Below are 16674 nucleotides of genomic sequence, written 5' to 3'. Positions count from 1 at the left end.
CAAGTGCTAGGCTTATAATACAGTGAGTAGTCTGGTTATACTAAGAGTAGAGCTTCCTTAAGGGAAAATTTGAAGAACAGACTTGGCGGAGCCAGAAAAAGTTTAACCTTGTTTAACCGGCTCTGCACCATGCGTACGACCTCGCAAAGCCGTGCAAATGCGGATTTTAAACAGTGAACTACAAAAGAGCTGGAAATGGTCCCAAACAACCAATTACTACAGCTTCTTGTGCTGAGGTCACTTCCCCAAGAACAGGTAGGCTGCTCAAGGGTCCCCACTCCCACTGGTGAGCAAAGAAACTTCCTTCTATCCAAGTAAGGTAATGGACAACAGAGGAACTACACCACAGCCCAGAATACAGCAATGCCTGTAAACTGGTCTAAACTAGTCGAGGAAGGCGGGAAAACAAGGATTATTTTTTGTTTTTGGTAGAAACACACAGAAAATGCAGAAACAGTGATAAATTAGTTACACAGGCTAGCACACTTTAGTGGGCAGCCTCCACAGTTAAATTAAACAAACAAACAAGCAAACTTTCGATCAAATTCGACTAAAATGTAACTTTAAGTGCAGATTTTAAAATAATGCAGCAATCAGTTAAAAAACAGTTCAGGCTAGTTCAAGGTAAGCTACAGAAGCTATTTCAAGTGAAAAAAAGCAAAGATACTTAAATCCAGAAGGTAGTCACTTTTCTGAGTTCCCTGCTGCTAGGTCCACTCTGTAAACCCACGTGGAGCTTGTCTGAGCAGTATAGCCAGAAAAAAACGCCCAGAGGCGGATTTTAAACAGTGAACTACAAAAGATCTGGAAATGGTCCCAAACAACCAATTACTACAGCTTCTTGTGCTGAGGTAGATCCAGAATATTCCCAAGAAAGAGGTGGAACTCAGAGGTAGAATGGACGTATGGAATGGAGAGGGCCCTGAAGTCAGTGGTAGTGCTACCTTTAAACAATGCAATGCAGATCAATAAATAAAGACCACGGCTGAAGACTGGTAGTGTATGGGGCAGTGGGGGGGTGATATGTATGGTGACTGTGGGGGGGGTGATATGTATGGTGACTGTATTGGCCAGTACAATTAAATAGTTAATTTTTTTGTTCATTCCTCCCCCCATTATCTTGGTTGTGTATCTGTTAAACAAATACATTGGAAAGCTCTCACTATACACAGAGTGTTATTTGAATGAGAAGTATGACATCATTACAGTGCAAAGTCTGGACTAATCATAGATAATTCTGATTGTAACTCTGATCATAACAAGTTTGTTATGCTTTCTTGACATGGATGACTAGAAATTCACCGTAAGAGTTAAGTTGATTTTGGAGTCACATCCCATAAGCTGTAAGTGGTAAGTGTTGCAGAGTGAATTTATAAAAGCTTTTACAAGCTATTTTACCTACAACTACTGTTAATTACTGCCCATCACCATTTACTGTTAGCCCTTAGACAAAACCTGATTGTAACAGTGCTTGGGATATTCTTAACATGCTTTTGTTAAGCACCTCTAAGTGCTGTTAAGATTGAGTCTCATGTAACAGAAGTTATTAACAAGCTTATGGTTTTCTCAGTTTCAGAGAACAGTCATGCACTACGTAGATGTTGAATAAATATAAATTGTCTAACTGCGGAGTACAAATGGTGATGTTGTAGAGCTGGGTAACATCTCATTTAATCTATAACCACAGCTCTGCAATTAAAATGTTAAGGCTTTTCATCTTTGTAAATATATGATTTGCTACCATAATTTTTTGCCCACTGTTCTTTGCTTCCATCCCTTCAGCACACATGGCACCTTCCTTTATCTCTGTATCAGCTAAAAATATTTTATATTACTTACATATTCCTCATCTCCTCTCTGCTTCCTATTTGTATTTCCCACTCCTCTTCTCTCATATTTCCCCTTCTTATCAATGTAAAATTGTAAACTACATTTTAAACCTCACTGTATATGCCAATTTCTCATGTACTATGTCATAACCCTACATTTTACTATTGTACATTTTAACCAAAACACTAAGTTTGTGATAACTTGATATTTGGTGAACGTGCATGTTTGAAGGAATTGGCTTCTAACATGGAGCTTAGGATTATGAAGCCCAATAAAGGGGTGGTATCAACATTATGGGGTGTTATGATTATGTACTTAAAATGTTTGAGATTTTGAATGACAGCAGCACCTATACCAGGGTTTCAAACAATGAGATAAATGTAGCATACTCTAATGGTTAATGCACCTAGTATTCCCTCTAACTTTGGCATCCCCAAAATACATAAAAATGAATTGGATCCAACATTTAGACCCATTACGGCAGCCAGGGAATCTGAAATGGAGCCCCTTGCTGCATATATTGATGTTTATTGTAAACAAATCTTGAACACGAAATCACATATTTTACAAAACTCTTGGTATTGTTTAGATGTTCTAAGAACTTATTTTCAGTGATTCCTCATGATGTAGGTTTGGAGTTCTTTCATAACACATTAAATGAAGCTGATCTTTTATCAAACACTAAAGTTAACATGTTGGTGAGTTTAATGGGTTTGGTGTTAAACAACAATTGTGTATGGTTTGAAGGGGAATTTTTCGCCATATATCAGGAGTGGACATGGGGGTAAAATCTGCCCCAGTATATGCAAATTTGGTCCTAGCTGAATGGGAGAAGCTTTAGGTGTTCCCCTCTATTTTTATGTCAAAAGTTGTTACGTATTTAAGATTCTTGGGTGACATCCTTATTTCATGGAGAGGTAGTATTCAGGATATATCTTAATTTATTGAATACTTGCATGGCACCACCACCTTTTTGAGGTTTACATATAAAGTACATGAGCAAGAGATTTGCTTCTTAGATATTATATATATATATATATATATATATATATATATATATATATATATATATATATATATATATATATATATATATATATATATATATATATATATATATATATATACATAAAGACTTGTTAAAGGGAAGTTTGTCTTCAAACATATTTCACAAAAAGACTTACTCAAATGCCCTACTACACTTTGACAGCCATCACCCATTTTACCAAAAGAAAGGTATAGCAAAGGGCCAGATTGTAAGGATGTCAGGGTTAGTTAGTGATGATAATTTTTTGATGAGATAGCTACCCTGATAGGTATGTTTAATGATGGGGGTATCCACAGCATATGTTAATTAAGGTTAGGAATGAGATATTGAAGAATCAGAACTCTAGATTTGCTCCTATTTTACAAGTAGGGATTACTTTTAATGTTACTAACCACCAAGGTACATCCACACAAGGTCACATCAAATGTGGAGTGATGGAATGATGGCTATTCAGTATAACAGTGATGTGTTACCAGTCGTTACTACACTGAATACATACTGGAGTTTACTGTTGCCCCCAGAATTTAATTCTCATTTGGGTGACATACCCCAGCTTACTTATAGTAGGGATAGAAATTTAAAAGGATGGTTGGAGAGTCAAAGCCCAAGAAAATCTAGAAGACTTTTGTCCAAAATGTATAAATGTGGAGCATGTAATTTCTGCAGATACATTAATGATGGACTGTACAATTCAATCCCTTGTTATGAAAGAAGTATTCAATGCCCTGGACTTTGTAACTGCAATATGAAAATGGCGGTCTATGTAGAAAATTGCAGGGCATGCCAAGCTTTTTAATGTTGTCAAGACCATAAGAAAGTTGACAGAACATATAGCAGAACACATAACAGATATTAAAAACATAAAGAATAGTAATGCCCTATATATGTATTCAAAAGACTGTGTTAATTTCAAAACGTTTTTATTTTTTGTCATAGACAAGGTTGATGTAAATGAAAGGTATGGTTATTTTAAAAGTATTTTGAATATTAGAGAAACTATTTGACAGTTAAGGCTTAATGCCAGGCAGTTTCCAGGGATAAATGATTCTTGCTCCATTTCAGGTATTGTAAAATTAACGGCATGTCATGTTTGAATCATAATTACAATGCCTTTAGCAACAGGTCAATGAGATTTTAAAAAAATACCTTTTATAAATATCTAAATTTAAGGATTGGTTTTAAAATTATTTTTTTTACTTTAAGCAGTGTTTTTATTTTATAACTTATTAGTTTTTCTTAAGTATTGTTGTTAAGTTATTTGTTCTATCAGTATTATGCTGCTGACTTATAACACTGTTATTGGTGGAATGAATTTGTTTAGTCATGTGGCTATTGTATGATTTATTTCAGCTGTGTTTAATTGATTTCACTCTGATGAAGCCCTATGGGTGTGACGGGTGAAAGCATTTAGTCATTTTCTTTTATGTTTGAGGAATAAAGTGTGAGTTTCCCATGATTACTGCAGTTCTGTGGAGATTTTTTATTTTTTACTTCAGGTATTGTAAATTTTAGTTGCCTTTCAGTTATTGTATAGTAACTATACAATCTGTTTTAAATGTTATCCTTTCTTTATTGCGTAAAACTGCCAGTTTTGTAACTGGAGCTTTTCTCCCAGGGTCTTGTCTGAAAATGTGTGACCACAGTCCAGTCAGACAATCCCTGTCAACAGATGCAATAAATAAAATATAAAATAAGAATTTAGTACTGCTTGTCACCTGTATTCAGAATATTTCAGAGCTAAGACAGTATCTTTATGGAACATAGTCAACCAAATGAAAATAGAAGTTATGTTCTTACCATAACGTTCCATGTTAGTTGTCTTCTTCTCGCCTTCTTCTTGCTGGATGGGTTCGGAGCCGACCTCGGCTCCGACTCGGCCACTCTAAAAGCTCGAGAGTTGGTTCCACCGGCTCGAGGCTCCCCTTATATCCCACAATGCTAGGCGAGAGTTACTTCAGATCTCGTTTGTAAGCTAACCCAGCTTATATCAATAACAGTATAACTGTAAATAGAATCCACCTCTAACAGCAGGAAGAAAAGGGAGACCTACATCCTGAAATAAGAAATATGCACAATAGCATATGACTAAGAAAGAGGTGGTAGAAAGAGAGGTCACGATCACAACTCCTCTAGGTCTGTCCAGGCCAGGGGGGAAGGAGGGTGGGACGCAAGAAGAAGGCGAGAAGAAGACAACTAACATGGAACGTTATGGTAAGAACATAACTTCTATATGTTAAGTTGTCTATCTCGCCTTCATTCTTGCTGGATGGGACCACGTCCCTAGCACCTTGTCCTGGGTGGCCTAACGGAACAGACTCCTGAGAACAGTGGAACCAAAATTAGCTCTATGCCTAGAAGCTAAATCCAACTTATAATGGGAAATAAAAGTGTGAGGAGTAGCCCAAGTAGCCGCTGCACAAATGGTGTCAATAGGCAGTCTGTCTTGGAAGGCTAAAGAAGTAGCCAAAGCTCTGGTGGAATGGGCTTTAGGTTTATTAGGCAGTTTTGGTGTCTAATCTCATAAACAAGGGTAATCAGAGATGTTAGCCATCTGGATAATGATACCTTTGAAACTGGAAGTCCCTTTCTGCTTTCCGCATAGGAGACAAACAGCTGATCAGATTTTCTGAATTGTTTTGTCCTGTCCAAGTAGTACCTTAATTGACGATGAACATCCAGGCAGTGTAATTTTTGTTCAGACCTATTTGAATACTCTGGGAAAAAGACAGGGAGGTCAATGCTCTGGTTTAGATTTGATGTTGAAACCACCTTAGGCAAAAAGGACGGGTTAGTTCGTAAGGAAACTCTGTCCTTATGGAACAAAAGATAAGGAGAACGACAACTGAGTGCTTGAAGTTCTGAAATTCTTCTAGCTGATGTGATAGCCACCAGAAAGAGAGTTTTCCATGATAATAATTTCAAGGAACATGAAGCTGCAGGTTCGAAAGGGGAAAAAATCAAAGAAGCAAGAACTAAATTTAGGTCCCAAGGAGAAGGAGGATTTCTTATAGGAGGTCTGAGAAGAAAAACTCCTTTCAAAAAAGCTTTGCAAAGTTTGTGGGACATTAGGGCAGATTCAGAAATACCCACATGGAAATTAGAAATAGCTGCCAATTGAACCTTAAGAGTAGATGGAGATGAACCTGCATGGAAGAGTTCAGCTAGAAAATCAAGGACTAGTTGGATGGAAGCGGTGAAAGGATCTATGTCCTTTCCTTGTGCCCAATATGAGAAGCGTTTCCACTTACTCAAATAAATCTTTCGAGTGGAAGATTTATGGGAAGCTATCAATATATCTCTAACAGAGTGAGATAATTGAGGAAGCCTGGCTACGGTTGGAACTGGAGGAACCAAGCAGTGAGGTTCAGAGAGGGGAGGGAGCGATGAAACTGACCCGACTGATGGATCAAAAGATCTGGAACTAGGTCCAGATTCCACGGTCGCTCAAAAGAAACGATGTAGAAAGGGGAACCACACTTGTCGAGGCCAGTAAGGAGCAATGAGGATTAATGAGGCCTTCTGAGCGATAGCTTTCTGTATTACTTGAGAGATCAGTGGGAAAGGAGGAAATGCATACAGAAGTCCCCGGGGCCAAACTTGGACTAGAGCGTCTCTGCTGGGTTGGCCTGGTAAAGGGAATAGAGTGAAGTATTCTCTGCACTTGCTGTTTTGGGGAGTAGCAAAAAGATCGCAGCAAGGCTGACCCCACTTGAGAAATATCTCTCTCACTACAGAGTCTTTCAGAGACCACTCGTGAGGCATGAGTATAGCCCTGCTCAACTTGTCCGCAATGTGATTGGACTTCCCGGGGATGTGCGTTGCTATCAGAAAACGCTGAGAAGAAATCGCCCATTGCCACAGTCTGAGTGCTTCTCGACACAGGGCGTATGATCTGGTTCCGCCTTGTTTGTTGATGTACCACACTACAGACATATTGTCTGTCTGGATTGCAATCGTTCCCAAGGGAAGAGAGTCTTGAAGGGCTTGCAACGCTAAAAGCACTGCTCTCATCTCCAGAACATTTATGTGCAAGTGGCATTCGTTTGGTTGCCATGTGCCCTGGACTGTCCTGCCCTGATAATGCCCCCCCACCCGATCAGGGAGGCATCCGTTGTCAGAGTAGCAACCGGAGGAGGTGGAACAAATGGTCTTCCCGACAGGAGCTGGGGGGAAGACATCCACCACATGAGATGCTTTTTGCACGCTTGCATGATCATAATGGTGTGAGACATTGGAAGTTCCTGGTATGACCATTGAGAAAAAAGCATCCACTGAAGGATCCGCATGTGGTATCTGGCCAATGGGAGGAGAGGTATGGCCGCTGCCATGATTCCCAACACCTTTAGAACTAACCTGGCTTTGGCTCTGTTGTTGTTGAGAAGAAGTGACACCAATCTGTGAATGTCTGATATCCTTTGGTTCGTTAGCGTTGCAGACATGTTTATAGTATCTAAATTTGCGCCTATGTAGGTAATAGTACGACAAGGCGACAAAACAGACTTTTCGCAATTTATTGAAATACCCAGTTTTTGACAAACGCGAAAAGTATAATCTCTTGCCATCAGAAGGAGATGCTTGGTGGGAGCTGTGAGAAGCCAGTCGTCCAAATATGGAAACACCTGGAATCCTTGTCGTCTCAGGTGAGAAGCTACCACTGCCATGCATTTGGTAAACACCCGGGGGGCAGTGGTGAGACCAAAGGGCAGGGCCCTGAATTGAAAATGACTGGTTCCCAGCCTGAAGCGGAGGAATCTTCTGGAGCGTCTGTTCATTTTTATGTGATAGTACGCATCCTGAAGGTCTATAGAGCACATCCAGTTTCCTTTTCCCAATAGGGGAAGAATGGATTGCAGCGTGACCATCCGAAATCTTGTTTTCTTGACTGATCTGTTCAAGATACTGAGATCCAAAATTGGTCTCCAGTCCCCTGTTTTCTTTGGAACTAAAAAGAACCTTGAGTAGATTCCGGATCCTTGTTGGTCTGCTGACACTGGCTGAATTGCTCTTTTTGCTAGCAGTTTTGAAATTTCCAAAGCTGCTATATCCCTTTCAGCGGGTAGAACATCTGGAAGGGATTTTTTTGACTGATTTGGAAGACGAAGAAAGGGGATAGAATAGCCTTCGGAAATGATGGACTGTACCCATTTGTCTTGAGTCAGGGATAGCCAGGCTTCTGGGTACAGTGACAATCTTCCCCCGACTGCCTCCGAAGATGGGCAGTCGGGCAACACCTCAGGGATGCTGAACGGGCTTGTCAGGAAAGGCTTCCCGATTGCCCTGGTTCTGCGGACCCCCCCTGCCCCTAGGGCGATGTCTACCATTGTTATTCCCACCTCTGCCTCTGGTAGGAAAACGACTCTGTGCGTCAGGCGAAGTCCCTTGAGATTGTTTACGGAACCACATCTTTCCACCCTTCTGGCCTTTGGGGTAAGGCCTAGAAGGAGTCGAAAAACGGACTCCGACGGCAGAAAGGGTCTTGCCATCAGTCTCGCACCTAGTCAGGGTTTCTTTCACTTGAGGACCAAAGAGATGATCCATCAAAAGGGAGTTCGTGAAAGACGTCTTGAAAGGTTCCGCAAAGTTGCATAGCCGCATCCAGGTGTGCCTACGTAAGGCTACCCCTGTTCCTGCGGCTCTGCTCGCTCCATCGGCCGCATAAGAGAGGAGGCGCATGGAGGAGTTGGAAATGGAATTAAGGATAGCCAGCTGCATGTTCATTTTCTCTTGGAAACCCGCAGCTGTAGGGTCCTTCAACATTTCACTCGCTTCCTTGATCAAGTCCCTTTGAAGACGAGTGAAATGGCACAGGTAATTCAGCGACGCATGGTAAATGTCGCTGAGGAGAACATCCGCTTCCCGTACCTATCCATGGACCTAGATTCCTTGTTAGGTGGATGGACAGGCACTGAAGGATCAGCCAGTTCCTTCTTTGTGGCGGCAGCTACCACCATAGCATCCACAGAAACTCCTTTTGATAAAAATTGCTTGTCTGATGGAGCTGTGATGAATTTGGAGGGTCTCCTGGGAGTGGGGTCCACTGAATCAGGAGCCGTCCATGCCTTCTTAGCAACCACCTGCATGAGGGGGTCGAAGGGGGGGGACACCCAGGAGGTGGAAGGACGAGAGCCAAACGCCTCAAGATACACAGATTCGTCCTCCGAAGGGTTGAGGGTTGGCCAATTTCCCCTCTGTTTAAGGATCTCCAGAATGTCTGCAAATGAGACATCTTCAGAAGGGGAATGGGGGGAACCCTCAGAATCATCCAGATCTGTGTCCGACGTGATAGACTCAGGTGAGTCAATGTGCTTCCTCTTGCACTTCCTCTTCCGAGGGGGCTCTTCTGCCAAATCAGGAGAGGCCACGGAAGAGGATGAAATCCCCAAAGTGGGCTCCTGAGGAGCTGGCTCTCTGCGGTCCGGGATGAGGGAGTGAGTCGACTTACCCTGAGGCAGCATAGAGGGAGGGGCTGACGGAGCCGACTGTGGAGTAGAGCCAGGCTCTAACACACTCCGCATGACCTCGAATGCACCCCTGTCAGGCAGAGCCAGAGGTCCCCGCTCCGAGGAGCTAAGGACCCCCCTCGGCACCGACAGTGATGGCTCCGAGGCTGATGTCGGAGCCGAACTCACCAGCGCCGAAGCACCGAGAGGGAGAGGGGGGTCGGACAAGGGTCCGATGCCACTCACCCCCTCGGAGCCGACGAGGGAAGTCCGGCGCCGAGATTCCTCCACGGAAGAAAACGGAGCCGACGACGGAGCCGAAGACAATTGTCTCGGCTCGGTGACCACAGCCTCGGTTCCGACACGACCCGGCTCGGAACTCAAAAGAGTCGAAGGAGGAAAGAGTTGATGGACCGGGGCAGGCACCGACTGATGAGTCGGGCTCTGAAGCATCTGGGCTAGTGCCTCGGAATTAAGTAGTCGACTCACCACCCTCTGAAGGTCATGATCGGAAAGCCTCGATGACCTAGAGGAATGAGACCTTTGGCTCCGTTCAGACAGCAGGGGAGATCCTGGAGCCGAATGAACGGAGCCAAGAGAAGGTGACCTAGACCTCTTTCTGGTTGTCGGCTCGAAAGATCTTGTCGGAGCCGACACAGGTACCTCGATAACCTCGGCTCCGGCCGGAGCCGAGGAAGCCACAGAAACCGTGGACTGAGTCTTATCGGCTCCAGCCGGAGCCGATAAAGGCAAAGGTTGAACAACCTGAGGTCTCGGCTCAGAAGCCGGAGCGAAGACCTCGATGCCTTAGAGGGCTTCCCTGTTGAAACTGACAGGGAATCCTCTGGTTTTAACAAGCCTCTCAGAATCAACTTGTTTTTTCTCTCCTGCAGGACCCTGGGGCTGAAGCCATGGCACACAGCACAGGAGTCCTGCAGGTGCAAAGGCCCCAGACAATAGACACAAGAAGTGTGAGCGTCTGTCAGAGACATTTTCTGACAGCACGCATCACACTTCTTGAATCCAGAGACCTTTGCTTCCTTTGACATTATCCTAACTGACAGGTGTACACTAACACACACCCAAACACACAGTTATACCCTGTCAGAAAAAATTATTAATACTAAAAATAATTAACAATTTTAGTAAAAATACTAGTAATTAAGCACAAAAAAGTTAAAGTAACTACACAAACACACCCTATGGAAGGGAAGGCCAAAGGCCCAAGGGAAGAACCAACGGTTCTTTTAATAAGAAAACGGGGAAAAAATAGGGTCGGGGATAAAGATCTATGTCCTACACTAATTTAGGAAGAATTAAAGTTAAAAGGGGAAAAAAAGAGTAACTTTTTGTATAAAAAGCTAACACTCACCAGGAACCGGTAGAAGCAACCAACCTCGAAGCTGTAGCGGCAAACGAGATCTGAAGTAACTCTCGCCTAGCATTGTGGGATATAAGGGGAGCCTCGAGCCGGTGGAACCAACTCTCGAGCTTTTAGAGTGGCCGAGTCGGAGCCGAGGTCGGCTCCGAACCCATCCAGCAAGAATGAAGGCGAGATAGACAACTTAACATCAGCAATCTTTTGAAATACAAATGAATTTTACAGTTGCTATATGGACTAAGTGGATGTTGAGTATAATGGCACTCATTTGTGCATATATTCTAAGTTTCAATTTCCTAATGTTATTTTTTTTTCATTATAACACACTGTACTGTGTCTTGCAATGGGCTGAAACTCTGTCCAGCATTATTTTCCCTGCCTCACACTCAGTGACTCCTGCAGTAAGCTCTGGTTCCCTATAACTCTGAAATACATTCAGAATGAAATAAGCAAATGAATAATATCAAAGTGTATACATTGTTTATTTCTTTGCTTGCTGTTAATAATGTTTGTCTGTTGCTGCATTGGATAACAGATATTTGCATGTGTACATACATATAACAAATAAATATGTAAGTGTTTTTATTAATCAAAAGGACTGATGCTGCAGAAAAAAATGCTTATGTGCAGCAGTATAATTTCAAGAGCAAAAGAAACTACTGTATGGTTAACATGAGACATAAAATATCTGAATCTTCATCTGAGACAATATTGCTGACTTTGAGAAAGCAGACATGTAAATATTAAAATGTGGATTCTTAGGATGCATCATGTACATTATCTGAAAATAGTAATTTATAATTCACTTTTCCTGTTTTTGTCACATTAGAGCTGCAATGTTAATATTCAGGAATAGAGTCTAACTATTCTGCCTCTGCATGCCATGTCTTGGTAAGGGATTATAGTAAAAAATGCTATTACATCATTTGGAATACAGATTACTAGGCAATGTTTTGCTCAAAGTGCTACACAAAACAGTGCATTTTTCTTAAATGAATGTCAGAATTTTACATAAAAAAATTATTGAATATGAAAGGGATTATATAAGAATGCCAAAGAGCTATTTTTGTTTTATACAGGACTACCAAACATGGTTGGATCTACGAGATCTTGAATGTAAAACAGGAGATCGATACATCACACATGAAAGTGATGATGCACGATGGCAGGAGTATGCCAAACATCACAATAAGCAGTACCCAGCAAACCTCATTAGTCAAAGCGTTGACTGTCGAGAAACTGCAGAATCAGATGATGCAGATATGAATGTTCTCAGTGATGGTGTCAGCTTTCTGTGAATGACATGTTTGCACCAGCATTTGAAACTTACTTTCAGTTTACATTGTTTATCGACATTTCCTTGTTGGTGCTGGAAATGGTTGATAATCACCGTGATCAACTGCTCACCAATTATTGAAGTCCCTGAATGGGCAGACTTTCGATGTACCCATCTGTACTAACCTGACCTGTGCTGATCAATCATTTTCTAAATTGTAGGTCTTGATTTGGAGACATCTGCTTTGAAGTGCAAGTTCTACAGGGTAAAAAAAGCAAAACTCATGATTTGCCAGGACACCCTTTAAAATATAATAAGAAGATGGATTTTCAGAAACAACAAACCACAGTGAAACTAAGCAAAGCCTATTACATAAGGAAGGGTATGGGTTAAAGGTCATGAACATGTAATAGTTAATGTTTGAGTGCATACTGAAGAGCAATCATCAGACAAGCATCACAAATACAGAGTGGCTAGGATTGTGGTTGCTGCACTAAAATATTTAGGAATGTACATTTGATAGGGATGTGGGAAACATGTAGATAAAGAAATGGAAGTAGTGTCACCAAAAGTGTGTCATGAAGAGTGGTGCATTAGTGCCAAGACAGATAACCATGATATTAACACCATGAAATACATATACATGGTGAAGGAAAACCCTAAGAATTTCAATAATGCTAGCTGTACTGGCAAAAGTTGTGTCCATTCAGCTGTGGTTGCCCTCCTCCCGAACAATGTTAGTGAAGATCATCGGGAAAAGAACACTTACTCATACAATGGATTAGTCAATATGCACTAATAGAGTCCCACTCAGTGATGTTCTATTATAATTACTACTGCAGATGGCTGAGTGCACTGGTCACTAAGCAGTTTCTACATTTTTTATAGCTAATCAGGATGTGAGAGCATGGAGTACACGGTACAGATGGTGTAATATAGTGCCCTGTTTCTCTGTCTCTGTGTGATCTCACACTTAATATCTATTTATCTATCTATCTATCTATCTATCTATCTATCTATCTATCTATCTATCTATATCTATCCATCTATCTATCCATATTTCCATCTATCTATCTATCTATCTATCTATCTATCTATCTAGGTATCAGGTAGTGTGGGATACTACAACCCCTTCAAAAAGAGGTGTGCTGAAAGGCTTGCCATCTCCTCTTTGCTATGTTTTAATGTTGTAGCTGTAGTTCGCTGCTTGCATTTTATAACATGCATAGCCCTTGTTACCAGGTGGTTTCAGTGGGTATGATGATTTATTTATTATTCAGAGTCAAAGAGTTTGATATGTGTGTGGTTGTTTAATTAATGTGTTGTGATGTCTGGAGACTTGGCATGCATTCCTTCGGTAAAAAGTCCTAGCTATGATACACATGTGTACCTGAAAGCAGACTGTACAGATCTATCCAGTTGGTAACATATAGCTGCAACAATGTCTAGTGTCTTATAAGTATGTAATGTAGCTTAGTAGAGTAAAATGGTTCCACTCATACTGTCCCCATTTCTTTCTTTTGTGTATGTGTGTGTGTGTGTGTGTGTGTGTGTGTGTGTGTGTGTGTGTGTGTGTGTGTGTGTGTGTGTGCCATTTTTGATGTTTCTGCCAAATGGCTGTCTAGACTCTTCCATTAATCCTTTAATACACTTCCTGTTTTACCTCTGTTGGTCTGATGTGACACACTGCAGTTGATTGGTTGTTACCTAGGCAACCATGAGGAGTACATAACTTTTTCTCTTGGCTTTCAGTGTTCTCTTATGGCCAGCTCTACACCTTCCTCCTTTAGTGGTAACCCTAAAGGATGTGCACATTTCTGTACATGGTCCCCATGCTGCCAAAAATGTGTCACTACACTGCTTAGCAGCTATCTCCCTGTTTATATGTGCTCGTTGTGCCCCAAATCTGTCCTTGATGTTATCATAATAGTGATCCAGGCTGGTGATACTTTCCCACAGGATGGCCACATCTGCATAGAGGCCACTTACTTCCTTCCTTCTTAATCTCACATAAACTTTGCTGATTGCTGTTCAGACAGCAGATATGTGGTCATGTGTTGGTATCAATGCAGACAAATGAGTTATCCATTTACATACTACTAGGACTACAATAGGTGTGTGTTGCTTTGGCACACTTTAGTTGCAAAGTTACATTCCATTCTGATGAACCTCATTACCTGTGTATTGGGCAACTCAACAAAACAGCTCTGTTTGTCTGAACATCATGCATTTGTTTGCAGAGCAATGGTACAGCTGTGTAGCTTCAACTTCTGCATGTTTTCTGGTGTTGTCTAGTTTATCTGCTTCTCTACTATTTCTGCATAATTGGTAGTTGCCAGATAACCTAGTACTTTCTTCTTCTTCTTCTTCTTCTTCTTCTTCTTCTTCTTCTGTTATTGTGTGTGGTAATGTTTGGCGTGCACAGCTAATTGACCATACACTGCACCTCAAAGTTTGCAATGGTTTCAACATGACAGCTACAATAATATCTGCATTATTTTTCTGTTGCTCTGAAGCTTGCATGTTATTGTGACACATACATCTGTGACAGATTGTGCTGCATTTCCCCTGCTAACCTGCACTTATGCCACAGTCTAACAGAGGTTAGGCCCTATCTGTGTCCATCATTCTGGTGGTCATTATTGTCACTCATGTCCACTGAAAAGCAGCTTAAGGTACCAGTGAATGAAGCTAGACTAGTTGTTTTGCTGCAAACTTGCATGGCATTCTGCATCATGACAGACACACTGTGCAGTGTAGCCTAACTAACAGACATCTAAACTTCTGAAGCATATCTCAAGAAGCCCAAATACATGTTCAAAAACAGCACCTGCCTGGTTATGGTTGGCATTACAATGATATTTCTCTAAAGTATGTAGATACTGCACTTGTTTCCTCACTCATGCCTCATGATTGTATCATACCCTCACCTACAGTACAGTAATTATTTTGTGGGGGTTACTATGCATCAGGTATACATATAATGAATTTTGCTATCCCAGGCATTATTAACTGTTACACTTGACAACTAGAAACACCTCTGGAAAATCATTTGCTGAATCTGACAGTGAGCTATCCCATCCACCATACTGAAAAGACATATTTGCATTCAACCATTTGCATTACAGAGCACATGGCAGTCCAAAGACTGGTTGGTATAGAAATCTCAGTGTAGGCCATATGATACCATAATTGTAGCATGTGTATAGCCACTGGCAGACATGGCTGACAGGCTCAAAGTGAAGCCATAGAAGCTTCTCATGGTGGTGGTTCTCTCCTGTTGGACTCTCTGCACCAAAATAAAACCTTCCTTGTCCTGACACAGCAAATCAAGGAACTTGTCCAGTATCTTTGAGGCAGGTGCCTGGGAGATACCCAGAGTAATCACTTTTGGGTACTGAATTGCTTGTGACCTCAGCAGTTAAGGCAACACATAATATAGTACCCAGATGTGTAAGTGAGATATGCATTCCTTCTTTTGCCATATGTGGATGATATGGGTAGTCATTTTTATTTTACAGTCCACTCTAAAGTGGGCAGTATTCTGCTGGTGATTTAGGATATGGTATGTGAGTCATGGATGCCATTGTAGACAATTTTTGTAGCAGGACAGGTCCTTGTTTTACTTGAGGTATGTGAAGTTGGTTTAGTTGAACTAATCTGCTGAAATTCTTTCATACCATGGGTGTCCCCGTGAACCATGCAAATATGCTTGGCCTACAATGCAGACTGTTTCAGAATCATGGCCTCAGAAATTATAATATATTATAAACGTGGATGTAAGGGACAAAGCTCTATATTTCCCTCTGTTATTGATTACGGTCTAGTAATTTCAAGGAAGATAATTCAGAAAATGTAATAGTATTCTGCCCAAGTGACACTTACTTAGTAAACAAGGACATTTTTGCCAGCAAATCAGTATGAATCTTTGTTGAATATGTAATTATGATGAGATAGTTTTCATTTATACCTTCTTAAATGGCAAAAAAAGAAGAAAATGTGAGAAATGCTTTTCCTATATTGTTCTTATCACACAAATTTTGAAAAAAAAAAAAAAAAAATATATATATATATATATATATATATATATATATATATATATGTTTTCTGATGAACTGCTGTTAGAAAATGTGATCCAGGAAATATTAAGAGCCTCATATGTTGATGTATGTTATAATGTCAATCATATAACATCTTACCAAATTTTATTGAAATTGTACCCTGCCTTTATCGTCTACACAAGGCATGATGAAAGGAATAGGGAAGAAATTACTTAAAAATGTATTTATTACTTTTATTTATTTATTCTTTTTTTTTTTTTTGCATTATCTTTATCAAAAGCTGACTATGGTCTAACCTTCAGTGGTGCTTCAAACAGAGCAAATTGGTTTGCTTATGAAGGATTGCAGCAGTAAGGAACTTTTATTTAAATGATGAGGAAAAATATAAAACATGATGCACTGACCTAATTATTTATTTAAATTTACATTTATTTTGTTTAGACAGGACATGATATTCGCATGGGTTTTTTACCACTAATTTTTAGCTAAAACTTCTATACTTCCCATCTGTTAAGAAAAACATGGCATCCTGTAGGTAAGTATATGTACTTTCTCTATAATCAGGTTATAAGACCTTCATATAAGGGCTTTATTAAGATTAGATTTGTTGACTGTTTCTGTTTGATGTTCTTTGTACA

At 40.7% G+C, this 16674-nt stretch overlaps 1 protein-coding gene across 1 annotated transcript in view; it reads left to right on the top strand.

The window, feature by feature from the left end:
• The window catches only part of PRKD1 (protein kinase D1), a 1412470-nt gene extending 1396580 nt beyond the window's left edge, over positions 1-15890 (top strand). The window contains exon 20 of the mRNA XM_044073466.1: positions 11779-15890. Within this exon, the coding sequence (XP_043929401.1) occupies positions 11779-11997 (219 nt within the window). The 3' untranslated portion in view covers positions 11998-15890. The remainder of the gene's footprint in view (positions 1-11778) is intronic.
• Positions 15891-16674: the final 784 nt, after the last annotated feature.

The sequence above is a fragment of the Protopterus annectens genome, chromosome 6.part0 (genome assembly GCF_019279795.1).
Source record: "Protopterus annectens isolate FY-2018-M chromosome 6.part0, PAN1.0, whole genome shotgun sequence".
NCBI lineage: Eukaryota > Metazoa > Chordata > Ceratodontiformes > Protopteridae > Protopterus > Protopterus annectens.
The sequence above is the reverse complement of the archived record's forward strand: the minus strand, read 5'-3'. Positions and strand labels throughout refer to the sequence as shown.